This window comes from Temnothorax curvispinosus, unplaced genomic scaffold (assembly GCF_003070985.1).
Source record: "Temnothorax curvispinosus isolate PA1 unplaced genomic scaffold, ASM307098v1 QBEX01013471.1, whole genome shotgun sequence".
Lineage (NCBI taxonomy): Eukaryota > Metazoa > Arthropoda > Insecta > Hymenoptera > Formicidae > Temnothorax > Temnothorax curvispinosus.
Window position 1 is genome coordinate 48754 of NW_020223251.1, and position 22986 is coordinate 71739.

Below are 22986 nucleotides of genomic sequence, written 5' to 3' on the forward strand. Positions count from 1 at the left end.
TCGGCGTGTAACCTTTTTCGAAAATTGTCTTGTATTTGCTAATGCGTACCAAGTCGCCCGCTTTGAACTTTGCCGGGCCGGCGATCTTTATCGCGCTGTACACGGTAGCCAAGAGTTTTTCGGCGATCGCGGGGGTAACGTCGACAGGTCGCATGCCGATCGTCTGATGCTTGCGCGCGTTGTAATCCGACACGAGTCGCGATAACGCGTCGACCCACTTGTAATTTCCATTGAGCGTGAACTTCTTCCACATGTTGTTTTTTAACGTGCGATTGAATCGCTTGACGACCGATGTTTCATCACCGAATACGTGGAATAATGATTGATGCCGTGTTTTCTCACGAGACGTTGCACGTCGGTGTTGTAAAATTTCTTCTTTATATTAATTTGTAAGTTACTAGGGCACCTCTCGCTATCTCGAATTATCTCAGCGATAGCGTCGGCTGTCTCGCTGCCGCCTTTACTCTTGAGCAGCAAGGCCCACGCGTACTTGCTCAACACATCGATGACGGTGAGTATGTAGTGGTAGCCTCCGTTGAAACGCGAGTACGGCGCATTTCGACGATGTCAGCTTGCCACAGGTCGTCGTACCCTTGCACTATGACGTGTCTGCGGAGAAAATTTTTTCTCGCCGGTGCGTGCAATTCATCCACCAACCGTCGCTTTTCGATATTTTTATCCACATCGGTCGATTTTAACGGTCTCATGTTTCGTTGTCGCCGTTTTTGCTTCTAGTGCATTGTTTGTAGCAATTTCTGAACAGTTCATAACCGCTTCTGAACAGTTCGTAACCGCTTCTGAGCCATTCGTGAACCGTTCGATAGCCGTTCGACAACCGTTCCTGAATCGTTCGTTGTCGTTCGTCATCGTCAGTTAACTGCTTCTTGTCACTCATCGTCGTCGTCGTCGTCGTCGTCGTCGACGTTCTTTAGCCGTTTGTAGCCTTTCCTGTCTCCGCGTAGTTCGCAGCTGTTTTTAAACCGCTCGTAATCGTTTTTAAGCTGTTTTTGAACCGTTCGACAACCGTCCGACAACCGTTTTTGAACCGTTAGACAGCTGTCCGACAACCGTTCTCGAATCGTTCGTTGCTGTTCGTCGCTGTCGTTAATTAACCGTTGCCTCTCTTCAGTCGTCGCCGTTCGATAGTCGTTTCTGCTGAACCGTTTCTTCATCGTTCATTAGCCGTTTCCAATCTAACGATATTCGCACGTCGAAGCTTGTTCACCGCAGCCTGTAACGCTCGCACGTCCTTCTCGAACGCGGCAAGTTTCTCGTCTGACTCTTTCCGTTGATCTGTCAAACTTTTAACGCACTGATCCACGTATAGTTTGTTAACCGCGTCACCGTCAGTCTCAGGTTGCGCTACGCGACGAATCTTGCGCGACCTTGCGTCAAAGTCCGTGGCGGTGCGACACAGAGCGTTATCGCGCACAAAATTTCTCACTAATCCGCTCCAACGATGGTACGAAATAGCATTCGTCGCGTCTTTGCGCTGCTCGAACAATCTAAATTTATTGATCGGCATTTCAACGCCGATTGAACGGATCGCTGTCGCGCCGTTTAATTTATAATAAGCCCAGCCTCGCGAAGTTCCTCGATGATATACATGATCTCGTTGTCGTGGGCATTGTTGCCAGTTTGACGCGAAGCGTCGAGCAATCGCAGACGATCCACCAGCTCGTTGGGGTTGTCCCAGTGCACGTAGTCAATTTTATTGTCGGTTAGCGTCATCGCGCGAAGCGCGAATAATCACTTTCCGGATTTTTTCTTCTTGGATTCGGTCGATATCAACGGTGAGATTACATATTGATACTTGTATCCCACGTTATCCTTTACTCGCTCGCGAGGATTGTGTTTGAATTTATGAGCACACGTTGTCAACAGTAAGCTCCTGTACTTTTGCCTATTGTTCTCCGTGTAGAGCTTGTCATCAGGTATTTTCTTGAAGATCAACTCGTAAATACCGGGTGTGCCGGCATATCGTACGCCGTTGATATAAATGTTATCCGCTTTGTTTACGTCAAAACGTTTATTACCGAGCATCAATTTATTCTTGCCGAGATAAACGCCGTACACGTTGTCTGTTGTTGGAATGGCGCCCAAAACCTCTGCGATGTAAATTCGGCTCAGTGGACCCAAGTGATCTTGCAACGTTTCTATAAACAATTCTCGACCCTTCGACGTTTGCAACTGCTTTTGAACGGTCGTCCCGATCGAGTCGTCCGTGGTTTCAAAAACATCATCCACGTTTACCGGTAAGTCGGGACTTGTACGTTGCACGGTTTGCGTCGGTGTAGAGGTTATCGGTGTAAAGGTTATCGGTAGTACTATCGATTGTTTCAATTGATCAGATTTACGCGGTGTTAATAAGAGATCCGACCAGGAGTCTAATCGTTTATTCTTTCTCTTCGGTGTAGCATCCTCCACTTCCTCCCCGCGCTGTTGAACGGATAGCGGTTCGATTTTCGCGTCAGCGACGCTTTCCGTCGGCTCCTCTTTCTTCACCGCGGTCAAGCTCGAGTTGTCGACGATTTTTTTCAGCGGCCCGATGAGAGGTTTGAAGTGCGTGTCCAACTCAATGTCCTTCTCGATCTTACCGGTCTTCAAAGCGCGAAGTTTCTTGCGAATCGAATTACTTGTTTTCGCAATATTTTTCACGATCTTCTCGCGCTCGCGAATATTCTCGCTCCCGTCAATTGCTGCCATCGCGGGGAAAAAACAAAGCAGAGTGTCGATCTCTCTTTGTAACGCTAACGTTTCACCTTTGACAACGTATTGGCGACGACTGACCGCTTTTGCGGTATCGCGAACACGTTAAATCCTTTTCTGTACCGACCGTTCAAAAGCGCACTGTCCTTGTCTATCACTACGAATCCGTACTTGCATTGCCAACAATCGTGGCACAACGAGCAAAATTCATCGTACGACATGTCGGTATTTACATGATCGTTGTACACGTGTTTCAAATTAGTACCATCCTGTTTGAACAGGATCAGCAGATTCGCGTTGTCGCGTATCAGATGTTTAGGTATTCTCGCGTACGTCTGACAGAGATAAAAGCAGTCGACGTTCGAGTGCCTGCCCATCGAGAAATATTCTCTCACAGTGTCTTGCTTATCGCACGCCACGTCGTCGAAGACGAATATCGAGTTCAATAAATTCTCCAGATATCGATATTTCGGTTGTTGCAGCGATTTCGAGTACACGTACACGTTCTCGAAACGTACACAGTGCGGACTTTCCACCAAACTTATCAGAACGTTGGTTTTACCACAATTCGAAGGACCGCAAATGATCGCGCGTATAGTAGTCGGCAGCATCGTACCGTGTCTGCGCTTCTCCGCATTGCCCTTCATCGGCCGTGCTCTGTCGTCGCAATTCGTCACACGAATCGCCAACGGTTTTCGCACGAATCTCATTTTTTTTCTTACACTTTGTACGACTAAATCGAACTTTCGTTCGAACGTCTATTTATGCGCGGCACCGCGAATTGCTCAATCGCAAAGATGTTTGTCCTGCTGTCGAGACCTTCGGACATTCGCGATTTTAGCGCCGAACAGCTGTAATTTGTGCCAAAAACCGTTCTGTTGCAAATGTGCGGTGATCACGTCCACTACGTGTGGGACAAGCTTCCGAAGCATATAAAGGCCGATTTGGAGGTTCAGACCTATCGTCGCTGTGACAAACATTACAATCAACCGTGGCAGCAAACGCACATCGACGGTCCCGCTCCGATGATTAAGGATTGCGGCGAATGTCAACGAAAAAAATAAAAACAGTTAGAGGCCTGTTTAAGGGTCCATATCCCTCAGTAGGTAAAAAAAAAGGTGATTTTTGTGAATTTTTTGTGGAGAAAGTAAACAAAATAAATCATTCAATATTTTTGGATTATATTTATGATACTTTTAAGTAGTTATAAAAATTTTTTCAGCCCATTTGGCGAAACGAAATACTGGGCAACGGCGACTTGTGCGCGGAATATGTTGCTCCATGGCGGAAGTCCTCCAGGTCGTAAAATGTTTCTGAAACATTGAATCAATCGATTTTCCTGTTCAGTACAAGTGTCCCTATAGAGTAGACTACAATCATATCAATGCAATATTTAATTTTTTATAAGCAAAAAAGTATTAAAAATTTATAGTAAAAATTAATTTTTCTTTTTGAACTGCTGCTATTTTATGAATTTTTATTCAAAATAATTTTTTTTAGTCTACTCTATAGGGACACTTGTACTGAACAGGAAAATCGATTGATTCGATGTTTCAGACACATTTTACGACCTGGAGGACTTCCGCCATGCAGGAGCAACCTATTCCGCTCGTTGCCCAGTATCCCGCTTTGCCAAATTATTTAAATGGGCTGAAAAAATTTGTATAATTACTTAAAAGTATTATAAATATAATCCAAAAATATTGAATAATTTATTTTGTTTACTTTTTCCACAAAAATTCACAAAAATCACTTATTTTTTAGATCTACTGAGGTATATGGACCCTTAATCGCGCGATAGGTGCACTTCCGTTCGAATTGCACATTCCCGGTTATCAGTATTGCGGTCCGGGTACTCGTTTGCAAGAACGATTGGCTAGAGGTGATCCGGGTGTAAATCCATTGGACGCAGCGTGTCGTGAGCACGACATAGACTATTCGCGTAACAAAGGCCTCACCGAGAGACACGCGGCGGACAAGATACTTGCCGAGAGAGCGCTAGGACGCGTCATCGCGAGAGATTCGACTCTCAGAGAGAGAGCTGCCACTACAGCCGTCTGAGCGGCCATGAAGGCTAAGACGAAGCTTGGAATGGGCTTGAAAACACGAACAGGGAAAAGGTCGACGAAGAAACGGATACTTCTCCGACAGCGAAACGAAGCGGCGCGGCGTATTGCCGATTCTACCGTTGTTGGGAGTCCTCGGTTCTCTGGCCGGCGGAGCGGCCGGAATTACAATGGCGGTGAACGCTAGCAAAGCCGCGCTGCGTCAGCTGGAAGAGACGCAACGTCACAATCGCGCATGGAAAGTCGCGGACTTTATCTCGCTCTGTACAAATATGGACAAAAACTGTATCTCGGCCCGCACAAATGCGGGCGAGGAGTAGCGTTAAAGATTAAAAAAAAACATCAAAGAAGTCGTTAAATATGCCCACGGATGTTACGACTAACGTACAATTGAGTCGACTGGCAAGGCGAATGCGCGTACCGTTCTTCAGAGGTGTTTTCATGTGTGATTCGTTACCGATCGTCAATGGCGTACGTCAAAACTAGAGCGGTATCGGTGAATTTGGACGATGCAGCGGGCCCCGGTACTCATTGGGTAGCGTACGCCAAGAGGGGAGATCGAGTCGTATATTTTGACAGTTTCGGCAATCTTCGACCACCGAAAGAACTGATGCGATATTTCGGACCGAACGTTAAAATCGAGTACAATCGCACGTCTTATCAGCGATACGATCAGAGCATCTGTGGACAATTGTGCTTGCAATTTCTCCGGACGATCGACGACGATCGGCGCTAATTTAAAACCTGACGACGCGAACTCAGTGTTTGTCGAACAGCTTCCGCCAACATGTCTATAACGTTCACGCTGATCGGGAAGAGCAGCATCCTCGCGGAGCACTATTTTCCCGCTGTGGATCTGAGCGACGCTGACTACGAGCTCGGTTCAATGTGTTTCGAGACTTATTACACGATTCCGAACGTGAATTCTTCGAATAATAAATTTTATTTTGACGAAGATGACACGGAAATTACGATTCCCAAGGGATGGTACGAGATACGGGCCATACACGAGTTTTTGAAACGTGAAATTTTACGGAAACGTCCGCGACGCGTGGTTTGTTCCAACGACGATCGTCGTACGTCGATCGCGGATATCGCGCGAGAAGAGACCGTTCGCGCAAACGGCTACGAAGACGAGGTCGCGGAATACCCGATAGCGCAAATTACAATATGATGAAGAGCGAGATCAAGTGTGCTTTCAGAGTGAACTTTAACAAACCGAACAACGTCGGATCGCTGCTGGGATTCTCGTCGACGCGTATATTGCAACCGAGACAGTGGCACAAATCGGACGCACCGATTAATATTATCAACGTAAACATTATCCGCGTAGAGTGTAACGTGACCGCGGGTGCGTACAGCAACGGCAAACGCGTTTATACGATACATGAATTTTCACCGAGCGTACCACCGGGATATAAGATATCGGAAACGCCGGCGCAGATCATTTACCTGCCGATCATCGCGCGGAACGTTACGAATCTAACGATACGCGTCGCTGATCAAGACGGACGATTGCTCGATTTTCGCGGAGAAGAGATCACCGTCAGATTGCACGTACGACGGCGAGAGCGATAACGCGTCAGTGTTTGCGTGAGCGTGAGTGTACGCGTGACACATGAGATGCTAGTGTTGAACGACTCGGAGCACGCGACAGATAACAGTAATATCTTTACGGCTGCGCCGATCGACGATATCGTCAAGTCGACATTCGGTGGCGTTAAACAAGAGACGAGAAAGAAGCTCATCGCGTCAAACGTTAAGTTTTTACAATCTCTGGGATTTGCAGTGCGAAACATCTGAACGATGACTGAAATTCTCAACATCGGAAGCGAGCCGGTTTTTGACGATCGCATCGTCAAGATCAAGACTCACACGTACTACAACCCGTACGCCAACACAACGTTTGACTATAGCGACGAGATACGAATACCCATACAACAGCAGGATCTGTATACGTTGCCGTGCGAAAGTTTTCTCTACATCGAAAAAACATTGACGGTGACCAGAGCAGCCGACCAAGTCGATAACGTGGTATTGGGTACTAATTGCGTCGCGTTCATGTTCGACGAGATTCGATACGAGCTCGACGGTATGGAGATTGATCGCTGCAGAAACGTAGGAATAACCAGCACGCTCAAGAACTACGTTACGGTATCGTCCGGCAGAAGCGTGATCCTGCGAAACGCTGGCTGGGATCCGCAGAATAACCCAGAATTGAACGGATATTTCAATTTCTGCGTACCGCTCAACTTGTTACTAGGATTTTGCGAGGATTACAAACGCGTGGTGATCAACACTCGTCACGAATTGATCTTGATACGAGCGCGTAACGACAACAGTTCCCTGGTGGGAAGTTTTGCGTTGGAGCCTACTATCAAAATACTCAAGATACAATGGCGAATGCCTCACGTGGTATTGAACGAGATCAACAAGCTGTCGATGCTGCTCGCCTTGGAAGTCGGACGATATCTAAGTATGAATTTTCGTTCGTGGGATCTGTACGAGTATCCCCTGTTGCAGAACACGACCAAGCACTCATGGGTCATTAAGACCGCGACTCAGCTCGAGAAACCGCGATACGTCGTCTTTGCTCTGCAGACGGGTCGGAAGAACGTCATGACCACCGACACAAGCCGATTCGACGACTGCAACTTGACCAACGTAAAACTATATCTAAACTCGGAAGTTTATCCGTACAACGACCTGAATTTGGACTTTGGCAAACACAGATGGGCGATTCTGTACGATATGTACGCGCGTTTCTGCAAGGTCTACTACGGATACAAATATCTCGAGCCGAGTCTCACCGTTTCGACTTTTCTACGTAACGGCCCGTTTGTGATCATCGATTGCTCCCGCCAAAACGAATCCGTCAAAAACGCCACCGTGGATGTCAGAATAGAATTCGACTACATGGAGAACGTACCGCCAAACACCTCCGCGTACTGTCTCATCATACATGACCGCGTGATTGAGTACAACCCGTTGACAAACGTGGTGCGCAAAATAGTCTGAGTGTTTGCGGCAACGTCGACGTGAATATTTTCTCTCTCTTTCCATCAGTCTCCGATACAATTATTTAGAAGAGCAAGAGAAGGAGGGAGGGGGAAGTATAAATCAGAGTGTCGCGAGACGGTTTGCAGAGTTGCGCGTCATACCTCTCGATTGACGCATCGACGAGAGATAGAGAAATAAAGAAATCTCGTCATGACCGTACCAACGTTCGTGGACCTGCAAGGATTCCTCGTCGGAATAAAATTTGTCGTGAAGAAGGTGGCGGTGCTGAGAAAAGGCTGCGTTCTGACGCATCACATCTTTAATTACCCCATGCCGTGGAATCTCCTTACAAAATTGGACAAATCGTGCGCTACCTGGTTGATTCGCAATCACCATGGATTACGATGGGAAAACGGAAATGTGCCGTACAGCATGGTGAAACGCCTGATTACGTCGGCCGTGCTTGGTGTAGAAGAAAAAGAAGACGATGAAGATGATGACGACAAGATGCCGACTCTCGTGTACGTCAAGGGATGTCAGAAACGAGAATAACTGGTGGATCTGCTGGAGAATTATGCGAGAAAAACATAATCGTCGAGACTCTGGATGCGTATTACGATAATATTGAATCATTGAATAAACTAGATGACACCAATACTATGCGATGCGGAAAACATGAAAAGAATTGCGCGTTACAAAATGTAATAAAACTATTTAACTGGTGGTCGCGCGCGACGCCATAAGGATTTGCGATCTTTTTTTTAATAAAATAAATTATATATAACTTTTTATAATGTTTTATTTCTTACTCCCCCTCCTCTCCCCCATCATCACCGTTAGAGTAAGCTTTACTTCGCCCTCTCCTAAAAAAATTCCACTGCACAGTTTTATAAACATTAATTCCCCCTCCCCTTTCCCCCACCACCACATTATTACTTTTAGAATTGTCGCGTATACTCGATTAATTTTATATGATCAGTCTTGTCGCGATCGCTTGTACTGACGGTCAACTTCTCAGAGCCTAGAGGGTGAAAATGTTCTCCTTTGAAGGATGCACCAGCAGCAGCAGCAGCAACAACGCGTGCAAAACGCAAAACGCGTAAATGCCGTGAATTATTACGTGCCGATTCATGACGTTGAAACTCAAACGTATGATGCCAGATGTAATAGGTAAGTTTCGTTTATGATAAAAAAAACATATAGAGCCTACCCCAGTTTTCATATATTTGCAAATTGTAATACTTACGATAAATAAAACTAATTTCATTTCTTTTATACAGCATTTTGTTGGAGCGTCGCGTGGTTCGTATACTCAGCAGACGATACGCGTTGACAGCTACGGGACACAAATTTCTCGAAATTGGTATCAACGTTGGTCTACCGAGCTACGTGGAGATCGCCGTTGGTGATCATCGAGGAAAGGAACTGTTGTTATCTCTCGAAACGTGGAAGGCACTCTACGAGCAACGGCGAAATATTCAGAATTTCTTTCGCAATGACTACAAAGATGTCCATGGTTTCATAAACGTTGGACCGCTAATGGTGAGAGTTTGTACGTCGGTTAATAACGTCAAACTCATACGTCTAGAATCTGTAAACGTACGCTTGATAATTACCGAATCGACGTTGCATTGTTGTTCGGTCTCGATCGGTGCATCGATGCAAGATTCGATCGATTGGTCAGAATACTTGCGGCAGTCGATGCAAAATTTGCGCAGTTTTCCGATATCGCGTCCACTGTGACGGATCCCAAGGAGGCGTCGAATGTAATATACGCTAACGATGCGTTTAATACGAATCAGCTCATCGATTGTGAGCTCGCAGCTTTAGTTTTTTAGTACGTAAGATATATTATGTAAAAGAAGAGTTAAATAAACAGCCTTTTTTTTACAACTAAGTGAACGATGTAATTTCTTTGCGTGCATGTCCATTCTTACCTATATTTTATCAAATGTTGTTTACAACGAACATGTTCCAACAGGTTCGATGCTTTATCGAGTCGATCATCGTCCCGATGACGTCATTTTTTCCTTTGTCTTTTACGTACTGCGTAGATAGACTATTTAGTCTACGCGATAACACCCCTTTTTCCTAAAAAAATGTTGTTTACGACGAACATGTTCCGATAGGTTTAATTGTTTAGTCTACAAGATAACACCCCCCTTTTTCTAGAAAAATGTTGTTTACGACGAACATGTTTCGACAGGTTCGATGCGTCATCGACAAAACACGCTCCTACGCAATGCGCTATCGAGTTAGTCTTAGTCCATTGTGCGCCGCCTAGCGGCGTCGTTGCGAACGAGGCCCCCGCGGCCCGACGGACCCCGCGGCGCAACCGCGGACCCCCCATGCAGCCCCCGCGGACCCCCACGCGGCCACGGCGGACACCAACGCGGATCTCGCGGAGCGACCGCGAACCGCGACGCGACCGCGAACGCGGACCCGCAGCGCGGGTGAGTCATTCCGGTGACTCATACCCGTAGTATGCCAAGGTCAACCTCTCCCCCCCTGATATCCTTAAAATCCGATACCCCTGTGTAACCCGATATCCTTGTGTAACCCAATAATCCGCCCCACCCCCTAACCCTTCATTTCTCCCCGTGAAATCCGATACCCCCTCATCTTTTACCTCCCCTCAGAGTTCCCTGGTTAGAACTCTCCTAGATTAATTACTTTTAGGGTACTATTTAACATATTAAAAATCCCCATGTGTAGACGCTACGTTGCGAGCAGGAGAGGGTCCAAAAGGTCCAAAAAACCAGTTTTTCGCAAATAACTCGGAAAATATCAACTTTACGAAAATTTATGTACATATAAAAATTGTAGCTTACAAAATTCCGCACAATTTTGTTTTTTATTCAAGTTTGTACGACTAAAGGAAGCAGAGATAGAATTTTTTAAAGCACCGGTAGTTTTGCGACGCAACGAAAACGTGTACGCGCGTCGCGCATTTTTCACTAATATCTCGAAAATAGACTCTCAAATCAAGAAATTTTTAAATAAAAGTTGTAGAGAATTTATTGATGTATGCATGAATCCATTTTGGTAAAGATAGCTTAAAGTTAAAAGCAAAAAACATGAAAAAATATCATTTTTGAGTGCATTTTGGAAAATTAACTTTTTCTGATTGATTGGAGGCAGTAATGTTATGTATTGTTTTGAAAATATTTTAATTATCTTTAAAATGAGACGTCGTAGACCTTTTTTCATTGAAACGTTGATGAGTTACAAGCGTTTAAATATTGTAGAAAAAAATCAATTTTTGTTAAATTAACATTTTAGTCCAAAAATATATGAATAATAATTTTTCAAAAATTTATTTTACCTTGTTTTCATTACTTCATATATATATGAACGCTGGAGTAGTATAAGTTTTCATTACTTGTTTTTATTACTTCATATATATATAGTATAAGTCCTTCGCAAAGTGTTTTATAAAAAAAAGTTCATGAATATTGCTGTATTTTTGATAAATTGTGGAAAAATTGCATTATCATTTCTTTTTTTGTAAATATCTTCGTTTCTCTTAACTTTACGAAAAAACTTCAAGAAACCGAAATTAAAGCTGACAAAATTTCCTATAAAATAAAGTTTATGGCATGTAATTTTGAATGCATTGTGATGGGAAACTAGTGTTTCAAAAAACAGGTACGTTTACGTATGTAGCAGATTATCACTATAAGTCGCCTGAAATGATGAAAAAACATGTCCTTAACAATTTTTCTGTACTTATTGAAGTATCAGAAGTTATTCTTGGGGTTTTTCTGAATTTTTTGGTACTATGCCGATATTTTTAGGACAGATAGTACTGTATGTAGGTACCAAAGATTGAAAAGGGTCCGAAGCCGGTATGCGGCGCGCGGCGCGGTTACATCGACGCAGTCGTGCAAGGCAGTTTACAGAATGTTGGAGCAGCTGAAATAACTGCTTAATAAATTCTTGCGGCTGGATTATCTAGAAACATTGTGAATTACATGTGTGAATTACTGTTCGTACGCGTTTTCGTTGCGTTGCAAAATTACCAATGTTTAAAAAAAATTCTATCTCTGCTCCATTTGGTCGTACAGACTTGAATAAAAAACGAAATTGTGCGGAATTTTGTAAGCTACAATTTTTATATCTACATAAATTTTCGTAAAGTTGATATTTTCCGAGTTATTTGCGAAAAACTGGTTTTTTGGACCTTTTGGATCCTCTCCTGCCCACAACGTACCGTCTACACATGGGGATTTTTAATATGTTAAATAGTACCCTAAAACAAGCCTGTTTACAAAGTTTTAGCCCACTCAGTATTATTTCCTCAAAATCGACAAATTTCGAGTCATTTTACTGGGCTAATATGCTACAAACATATTTGTAGCATAAAAAAGGCACGCAGAGTGTTTTTTGTATGTAAATATAAATAATTAAAAAATAGTGCAGGTACACAATAAGTATAAAAAAAACCTTGATTAAGAAAATCAGATATTACTAATTTATCATATTTATTTGGCGCAAACCTGCAATATCATTACTTTTGTAGTAAAAAATACGAACGGTATTATAAGCTCAAATTAGATCAAAATTTCTTTCAATAAAAATTTTGTATAGAGCGCGTACACTTGGCGCATTTCTTTTTGAAAAAGATAAGTTTTGTACAAATATCACTCTCTTGTCACAAGTACATGAAATCGTAAAAATATAAAATCTTTGATATCAAGAAACACGGAAGTGTCTCGCGCCAAGTATACGCGAAGCGAGACCGCAGCGTAGATCATTTACGCGACGCGACGAGTTGCGAGTACCCAAGATTTTGAGATCTCGATAACTAGTGAACGGATTAAGTTCTAACTAGGCTTAATGGATAGCTTGGACCAAATTTATATAATAAAAGTGTCTTTATTTTTTCGTTACGTGCCCTACAAGCGGAGATATTGCGATGCAAAGTCCAAATATGGAAATTTTCATTTAAGAAACGTCCACGTCGTCATCGTCGGACAAAAATGGCAACTGATGTGTTACTTTCCCATTTTTGACACGAGTTTTGATGCCCGTGCAGACCATAGGGATCCACTAGTGAGAGATAGGACATCGAGGGTGCAGAATGCGGGTTGGTCGTCGATAATTTATGACATATGACCACAGTATAACTCATACTGTGTTATAACTGATAAAATGAGCAAGGAGAAAAAATAAAAGTGTAAGCATTGTACTTAATAAATCCAATTTTATTAAAATTGAATGTGATTTTATATTATCATTTAATATTGAAATGAGAATATATATAGAGAATACATAACCTCAACTATAAATCATCAAATTAACGGAGTTCGCTTTGAGCGGCCACGAGAGACGGACGTGTGTGCCTTTTGCTCGCGTAGTCCTTTTGCACGATCGCGCGTAGTACTTGCCGGTGTCCTGAGCGGAGGAGAGTGCCTGGGGGGTGTTGCGGGGAGAGGACTTTTCTCGGGAGGGACCTAATTATTAATACTTATTGCTCCCCCCCCCCCGGAGGGGGAGGGCTACTAATTAATTTAGATTTAGATCATGGGATCGTCGGATCCTGCTGACACGCAACGTGCACGTGATAACCTCCGTGCCGCAGACAAGGACTCAAAAAACAGCGCTAAAAGACTGCGCATCTGAGAAAGATTTGGATAGAATTTCCCAAGAGTTTAGGAAATCGGAGGCATTGGATGCGGAACGGACTGCAGCCAAGAACCACTTCCTTGCAAAACAGCAGAGGGACGAGGAGATACACAAACGGCGTAATTTAGGAACCGAAATTAACACGGAAATATTAACGCTGGACGAAGAGATGGACGTGGAGGATAACGCCTCAGGCAGTAATGAGAAGGAAGGTCGCGAACTTTTTGTAAACAAAGCGATCTCGAACTTAAGTAGCGATATTACTGACGATATCCCGCCGACTCTCGATGATCACGTGAACTCGAAGAAATTGCCTCGTGACAATACAATGAACAGCGTCATGCTGACCCAAGACAAGGAGTCTTATAATATTATAGACTCTACTTTAAGAAAAAACTTGCCTGGCAACAATGATGACAATGTACGATATATAAGATTCGGAGATGATCACAAAGGTAATGCTAAAATTATATTACGTCTTCCCCCCGAACAAACCACTACTACTAAAGGTAAGAATAGAATTAAGATCTGGATGATCTTCTCAGATTTGCAAATTCTACCTCTAACGCTCAAAATGATTAACCACTTTTCTGCCGAAGTGGAGTTTAAGGATTTCAGAGATGCTAATCGGGCGCTCAATATATTAGAATCGATTAAGGAGCCGAAATTAAAAAGCTCATTTGGAACAACGCTCCGTTATATGCAAGGGTATCATTTCAGACTGGCCTTCGACGATCCCAGAGCTGTGGTTGGTGGTTCAAAACAAGTCCAAGATAATTAAACTAGACAGGATGTATCGACGTAATTGGAACCCTGATACCCAAAAGACGACTTTTGCTGCCACGGACAATATAATTATTACCTTTAAAGCTAACAAAATCTGTGATTTATCTATATTTAGCAACGGAGTATCCTTGAGAGTCAGACCGTACGTACCGCAAACACGACAGTGTTTTAATTGTTTTAAATACGGACACACTAAGGTAGCATGTAAGTCGGAAACCGGTTATATAATATGCGGGGAAAAATCTTATGGACATTGCGACAGACCGGTCCGCTGTTGCAACTGTAATGGACAACGTAAGTCCACTTTTAAAGGTTGCCCGATCCATGAGAAAAATAAAAACATAAATATAGTTATGGCGCACAAAAACGTATCATTTCACAGGGCCAGGAGGATTGTGAAGGGGGGGGGGACGCCCCTTAGAAACCTCTAGACAAGTTTAGAGAGCCGACGGCTTGGCCGGAGCTGCCGCAGAGAGTCGAACCACTGGAGGGGGGCACGGAGAGCAGAGGCGGGGAGCGGAAAACTCGGCGCCAGGATGGGGCGAGAGGACCCGATTGCCGTGCGACTACTTTGAGGCCAAGACGTGCACCCGTGCCGTCAAATGGTGCTAGTAATTATTTTGATCGTTTTGACACTCGCGCTGGCGAGATTACCAGGGAGAGGAGGGGCATTGCCCTGTCTGCTGTGCGGAATGGATCATCGTGGGCTCAGGTCGCCCGGGGGGATTCTGCGGTAAGCCGTGGGGGACCAGACCCCCCCCCGCGACACGGTATACGAGGTTATAAGCAGCGTGTTGCAGCTGCTCCAGAATTTCCCGGAAGCAAAGGAGATTTTGATTGGAGCGCTCCTACAGTCGGAGCGGGTCGGCCAAGGAAACGTGGCTCCAGCCTCGATATACAATAGCAACGAAGAAAATAATAAAAGAGAAATGTACAGTCATAGGAAACCAGGATATTCTTCGAGTAGACGGGGGAGGTCTCTTACCTCTCCATTAGCATAATTCAACCTATTACTGTGGAACTTCCGAGGATACATGAGTAGCAGAGATGAGCTCACTAAGAATATTTTGGATTATGACATAGTCGTTCTGACTGAGACCAGATGCTCTGGTCCTAATAAAGTATCCTTCTCCAATTATAATACAATGAGTAGCAAAAATCGCCTGGGCAGTGTCGATTTCTATCCGCAGACACCTGGAATTTGAGATTCTCCCTATTGTTGGAACTTTACCTGTGGGATACGACGTCATTTGCGTAAGGACAAAAAACCTTAACCGTAATAATACAAATATTGTGGCTGTTTACAGGCACCCCCGGGAGGCCATGTTTAGGCGAGATCTCCAACCAATCTTTCATGCTCTGGAAGGCAACGGCAACGATTTTATTATTCTGGGTGATGTGAACGCCCACAATATGGCTTGGAATTGCCCGAACACGAGTAAGAATGGTGATCTTCTGTATGAGGTGATGAGCGACGAGGAATTTATATGTGTCAACACTGATACGATGTGTCGAGAGTGGGCTCTCGAGGTCAGCGAGATTCAAATCTGGACCTTATGTTTGGCACAGGGGGAATTATTGACAGAGTCTCCTACAGACAGCTGGAAGAGACATGGGACAGCGACTACGTCCCCATCTCGTTCACGTTTGATGTATATCCAGAGATATACAGAAAGTTTACTAACAGACTATCTACCAAGAGGACAAACTGGTCTCGGTTTGGCTCTTTGGTGGAGAGGGAGATTGAGGCCTCCTTGATCTCTCAAGTCGACTTTTTTAAGAACGACCTAGAGAAATATTACAAACTTTTCGTGGATATCCTGAGGAAATCCATAGCTGCTTCGTCAGATAGAAAAAATACAGATGGAGCACCCTCGACCATGGACGATCCCGGCAAACAAAAAATCTCACACAAATGGTGGGACATAGAATGCGAAGAGGTTATTCGGAAGAGAAAAGCAGCCTTCACTGCTTGAAAAAGGACCAAGAGCAGTCACGATTAAAACGAATATAAGAGGTCTACAGCAGTTTTTAAACGCACACTTAAATCTAAAAAGAGAGCCAGTTTTGAAAAGTTCTGTGCTGGTATAAACCGTTTTACAAGCTTGGGATACGTGTAAAAAACCATGCGTATCTTAAAAAATGCCAGGAAGAACTTGGAGTGGCACCCTTGGCCGACGAAAAATAGAGAAGATGTAATAAGAACATCCATAGATAACCTGGCTCTTCTTTTCGTGGGTACAGAGCCCGTGATGGATAGCAATCTCGGAGACTTTGACGGAGAATTGGATGCTCCTTATTTTGTTTGTGCGGAGTTAGATAGAACCATTGGTATGATCAAGAGAGACTCCTCCCCCGGCGTCGACGGCATGGAATACAGGATGATCAGACTTCTGCTTGACACCGCTAAGATTTGCCTCCTCGAGCTCTTCAACGTGATATGGTCGACTGGATTGATACCGGAGGAATGGCTGGACTACCAGGTCATTTTTATTGATAAAGCGTCAAGAGAGGGTGCGTCCCATCTCTCTGTCATCGTGCATTGGTAAGCTCATAGAGAGAATGATTAATGACAGACTCATTTGGTGGGCCGAAAGAGAAGAAAAGTTTAGCCAATCTCAAAACGGTTTTCGGAGAGGAAAATCCTGTGCGGACAACCTGACGAGGATAGTTTCGGACATTAGGGCATCTGTGTGTGCTGGAGGGTATACCTTGACGGGTTTTCTCGACGTGTCATCCGCATACGATTGCGTCGATTACCGTATCATGATGGATAAGATAATGGTGCAAGATTGCCCCGCCGGTATTGCCAGGTTCGTGAGTCGCTGGTTATACCGGCGAAAGGTTCGATTTGTCATTAATTCACGCAAATTTTTGAATAGATGAGTCTTTAGTGGGCTCCCGCAGGGCGCTGTTCTTAGTCCGATTTTGTACTCTTTACTCACTCAGGGCCTCTGTGCCGATTTTCCGGAGGGTGTAGAAGCTGTGGAATTTGCGGATGACATAGGCCTGTACGTAAGTGGCCCAAACCGAGACCGAAATAAACTACTTCTACAACAAGCAGTAAATATGGTGGCGGAGCGACTTCGTGGGATTGGTCTCGATCTCGAGCCGAGGAAGACGGTGCTGGTAGAGTTTTCCAGGAGTGGCTTTGTGGATAGAGAGATGAGCATCCGTGTGGGCGATTACGATATACCCAACAGTGGCGGGGCTAAATTTCTCGGTATCTGGCTGGACAACCGTCTGAAATTCGATCGACAGGTATAGGAAGTAAGAGAAAAAGTAAATCGTGCTAACTCCATTATAAAATATCTCTGTAAAGTGACCAAAGGCATGGAAGTTAACACGGCGCATATGTTGTACAAGAGCTTAGTCAGGTCAATTACTGACTACGGTAATTTTGTATATTTCCCTAGAGATGCTTCTCTGCAGGAGAAACTGGAAAGGGCCCAATATCTCGACATCCGCACTGCTCTGGGATATAGAAACAGTACACCAAATAACGTGATTATCGCTGAGGCGAAGGTAAGGCTCCTGAGAGACCGGGCAGCTATACTGGGCAGAAATTTTATACATAAAGCTATACTCTATAGCATATAACAAGAATGGACTCTGTGGTAAGCTGCAACGGTTGTTTGATTGCGAGAGTTATTTCCGTTTTCGACAACCGATGTATAGGTTCTCTCTTCTGTCGGACCTCTGGAAGAAAACACGCCCTTTAATGGCGAGTATTGAAACTCCTGAAAAGTTCGAGATATTTCGGGGCACCTGTGGCTCGCACACTTTTGCACCTAGAGTAAATTTCTCTGTCGGCCGCGAGAGAAGGAGCACTAGATTTTCCGATCGAGAATTAATCCGAAGAATTATAGATGAGTATGGTCTGTCTGGGAACCCGGAGATTGTCTTTACGGATGGTTCTTATAACGAAAACGCAAGATCCACGGGTGCCAGTGTAGTCATATGCGATCAAGATACCGCGTACAGAATTAGCATGCCATATTTATGCTCCTCATATACTGCGGAGGCTCTTGCCGTAAAGTCGGCTTTCCAACTGATGAAACTCCAGAGTGGGAATAGAGGCAGAGACATTATTATTTTGTCTGATTGCAAGTCTGTTCTTTAGGCCACTTATAATAACCATTTAAACGTTCATAAGAACAAATACATCACAAAGGCCAGGATTCTGATCTACGATTTGGAGATCCTATATGACAAGAATGTTGTACAACATGGGCGTGGATTCCCACCCATGTTGGAATCAGGGGAAATGAAATGGCCGACATACTGGCCAAGAAAGCGGCGAATGAAGAGGCTGACCCCTCCATTGCGGTCCCGGTGGGGGATCTTATGGCCGGAGTTAGGAGGGAGACGTGGGACGCCACGCAATCATTGATCGTCCACGATTCTGCGCACAAGGGTACCTTCTATTTCGAAACATTTTATGATTGTTGGTCGGTGAGACCTTGGTTCCGAGAGGTTAACGCGAGCAGATATTTTGTTACTTTGATCAATAGACTTAGATCTAACCACTAGCTTCTTTGAAGAGAAAAGGTTACCTGGATAGCGTAAGATGCGATTGCGGTTATGAGAGTGAAGATTTACAACACATAATTACCAGATGCCATAAATATGATGAGCAACGAATTAATATGGATATAGAATTAAGAGCTAAAAGATATTTGGAGGAGATTGACATCTGCCATCTCTTCAGGACAAAGAAATGGGATGTTATGCATATTATTTACTCGTTTTTGAGGCAAATTGATAAAGTCATTTAACTAGAAACTTATGATATATATTTCGGACCTAGTTCTAATGTGCTAATAACCTTCTGGGTTAAAAAAGCACCATAATAGTCCTCAACTAAGGACGCTTGAAAAATTCCCCCTCATCAAATTAACTAATATTGATAAATATAAGCTCAGACTATCGCGTCAACACATTTTTAGTATAAAAATAATTTTCCAAATTGTTGTTTTTTTTATATCAATATATGTACGTGTGCGTTCAGCGCGCTGTCAGTCAGTTATAACCTAGAAATAGTGACGATCGCGACGTCGCCGCGTGATAGATAGTGAAATGTATATTGACGGCAGGGGGCTGATACCGAGGAGATCAAGGAGCCTGTTCACACGAGGCATTTCTGCCGCGCGGTTGCCACGCGATTGCTGCCGCGCGTTAACATTTGCACGAGCCGCGCGCTGTCGTGAGGCAAGGTGCGACAACGCGCGCATCCGCGCGTACGCGAAACGGCGTACGCGCGACGGCGAGTGTCCTATGAGTCTAAAATGCCGCAAAGCGTATCGCAGACGCTCGTCATCACGCGTACGCCGTTTCGCGTACGCATGTATGCGCACGTTGTCACGGCAGCGCGCGTCAATACCGCCTCGTGTAAACAGACTCTAAGAAAGAAGGTGTATTTAAAATCGCACACGTACGTATATGCTGTCTTGTAAAAGTTGCTAAAGTTAAAGAGAACGAAAAAGTGAACTGTATATATATGCACGTTTGACACACTCAGAGAAAAAATTTGTACCAGCAACTAGAATTTTTTGCGGTTAAAACGACTAGAAATTTGTGGATAAATAACGCCTCAACTATGTATAATATAGTTGTAATAACAACAATAAATAAATTATTTAAACTACAAGAAAGTAGTGGCATTAATGAAAAATATATTGTGTATGCAAAAAGTATGTTGTAGTAACATGAATAATATCATTGTAGTTATATCAACATAATTTTTAGAGTTGTCTAATAAAGAATAATTTCTTATTTGTTAAACTAAAAGACTTAAAAGTAAACATTAAGTAAAAAATCACTACATGAAAAATAAGAATTTTAACGTAAAAAAGAATTTTATAATTAATATACCTAGGCGACTAGCGCCTGAAAATATCTGCTTTGGTCCCGTAGAGGGTCTCCTTATATACAGGTCGGTGTGGAATTTTGAACTCGAGAGAATGTACGGGCGATGCGACGTCTAGCGGCGTCGATGCAAACTGCCGACTTTACAGTTACCGCGCGGACGAATATTACTGGTGGCGTGAGCCGCCACATATATCATACAGATTTATAATCCAAAATTGATTAATATATATGTGGGTGAACACGCTCTGACTGGCGAACCTTAGAAGGATCGCTGGAAAAACCCTGCTGAGCGACCCTAGTTATAGGAATCGATGTTGAATTTTAAACACGCAAAAGTATACTGGCGATGCGCCGCGTAGCGGGCGCGAGCCGAACTCTCTCGCCGCGCGAGTCCGCGCTGCCGCCCGCACCGGCTTCTGGAAATATGCTACACAACAAAAAAATATTTGTCTAAACAATAAGTCAAGGAATTGTCTAAACTTGAAAAATGTTATTGTCATATCTTGTTTTATGGAGTCTATATAACTATAATAATTATAGTTGAGGCGCTATTTAACTATCAACTAATAGTTGACAAATATTGTTTCTGTGACTATATTTATATAGTATTCAGTACTATTTAGTTCCTATTACTTTGGAAAACTAGTTACAAGTAGTTAAACTGCAGAGTTGCCAAAAAAATAGTTGCTACAACTACTTCGATTTCTCTCAGTGCAGGCACTATTTTTTCGAAAAATCTATTGTATTTATATGCACGTGTAACAGACATTATCGCGTAATAAAGATTTCTTCGAAATATGTTAATTATTTTTAATACATTATTATTTATTTAAAAATTAATAATTAGTGGATAAGGAATAATTAGACTCATTGTCAGGTAAATTACTTATTTCAAAAATTATTAATTGGTTTAATATAAATAATTTAATTATTGCAGTTAAACATGATTTAAAGAACATTATGTTAATATTATATATATGACTTGCGATGCTTTTTCCCTCGGTCTCACTACCCGGAGGAGAGCAATCGTGGATTCACCGAAACGCAACGTTAGGTTGAGAGATAGCCAGGCAGCGTGGGCGGATGCCCGCAAATAACGGCCAAATAATCGCCAGATAATCGCAATGTGATGGGCGCCAGGTGCGACTATTCGCACCACCGAACGATATTTTAATTAACACAACTTCTTACGCGATACCTCAAGGCGTAATTTTCTTTTGAGGGAATTTGTAGAGGAGGCGTGACGCAATTTACCACACATAAATAAAGAAAAGAGATATAATATATTTGAAAAGAAAAGAATGGATATACATTTAAAAAGAAAAGAATAAGATATAGCATATTTGAAATTAAGGAAAATATATTTTGGATCATACAAATAGCGCAGTTAGGATCAGAAAGTATATTGGATTTAAATCATACACGACCATCCGTGCGGCGAACCGCCCTTCACGCAAACGCAGTCCCAACGCAATAACGCAAAGATCACGCAAACGCAACACGCCCTATGGACGAGTACTTACAGTTAACACAAAATTGGCAACTGTTCACGCGACGCTACCCATACTCATACGCAATACCGACGAATCAACGAATACGCACACACAATACCGACGAATTAATTTACATCGCCTTTACTTGCCTTCGACGTACTTGGGCCAGCACAATTCCGTACAACGCAAGAATAGTGGGCGATTTCGCCGTGTCGGCCCCGCCGGCCGGCGATCGCCCTCGCTAAACACCAAATAATCAGGACTCGTATCGCGCCGATTCCGCGGTCCGCCACGCTAATCCCGAGCTCTTCTCACGAACCCGGTGGTTCCGCGGCACCGCGCTAATCCCGACGACTCTCCCGTCCCGTCCAACGCAAGATTTACTTCTTTGAAGGCCCGAGACTCTACTCGACTACGAAGCCAAGTGCCCTTCAAAGTACATGGCTACTTGTGTCTCGCAGTTTCCCCAAATTTACTGCGCGACCGCCAGAATCCGCAACACGAGAGGCGCGATTGCGACTCTACAGTTTACGATTATCACGACATTTAACGATTACGCCACGCGACTGTCGGCCGTGACGATGTTCTCGGGGAAAGCCTAAATGGTCTCTACTCACGCGAAGATTCGCTTTTGGCGGGGCCTCCGCGCTGCTTTCGATCCAGCTTCCCCGACACAAGAAAGCACAAGGTAGCAAGGGGCGCTCAGTCTGCCGTAATGCACAAGGTAACAGGTATGTACCAAAATTTGGGTGTCGACACCAAAAATTGGATGTCGACACCGAAACTTTGGGTGTCGACACTCGGGTTTCAGTATTGACACCCAATTATAAAACAAAAGATAAAAATTATAAAATGCAAGGTTAAAACTTTAACTTATTATGAGGCCACATTATACATATATCTAACTTTGAATTATATATATAATATATATATATATATATATATATATATATGTGTTACAGTCAAAGCCCGAAACGCAGGCATTCCTAGGATTGACTAGTCAATCCTGGGGAACGACCAAGCGTCTTAGTCAAAACCCGAAATAAGTTTTGCGTTTCGGCTTTTGACTAGTCAATCCTAGGAATAACTAATAGTGCTAGTCAAAGTTAGAAGCTAAAGAAAAATTACTTCGGATTTTGACTAGTCAATCCTAGGTGTGGCTTAATTCGGACTGTGTGACTGTTAACAAATAAAATCAAGATTTTTTTTACTAAATTAAGTTCTTATTGTTATTAATGCCCCGCGACGCGAGATATTAAACGTTAAAGTTGACAGGTATCAGGTTATGATGCCGACGAGCTGTAGCGACTACGGCGACTACGAACATGCCCTGTGGCCACATGCGCATGCTCAGTGGCCGCACGCGCATGCAAAACTGCGTCAATTTTAAATGAATCAATCGTGCAGAATAACCAAGTATCTCGATTCAAGCA

The 22986-nt window shown here is 43.6% G+C and overlaps 2 protein-coding genes across 2 annotated transcripts in view; one reads left to right on the top strand and one right to left on the bottom strand.

Annotated features, from left to right (window-relative positions):
- Positions 1–22986, bottom strand: part of LOC112463625 (fatty acid synthase-like) — a 138274-nt gene that overhangs the window by 47099 nt on the left and 68189 nt on the right. The window lies entirely within an intron of this gene.
- LOC112463628 lies at positions 6582–7793 on the top strand. Its single transcript, XM_025030123.1, has one exon. It carries the CDS (start codon positions 6582–6584, stop codon positions 7791–7793), a length of 1212 nt encoding a protein of 403 aa, XP_024885891.1.

Excerpts from the sequence above, each read along its gene's own strand:
- LOC112463628 (XM_025030123.1), top strand. The coding sequence starts at position 6,582 with ATGACTGAAATTCTCAACATCGGAAGCGAGCCGGTTTTTGACGATCGC.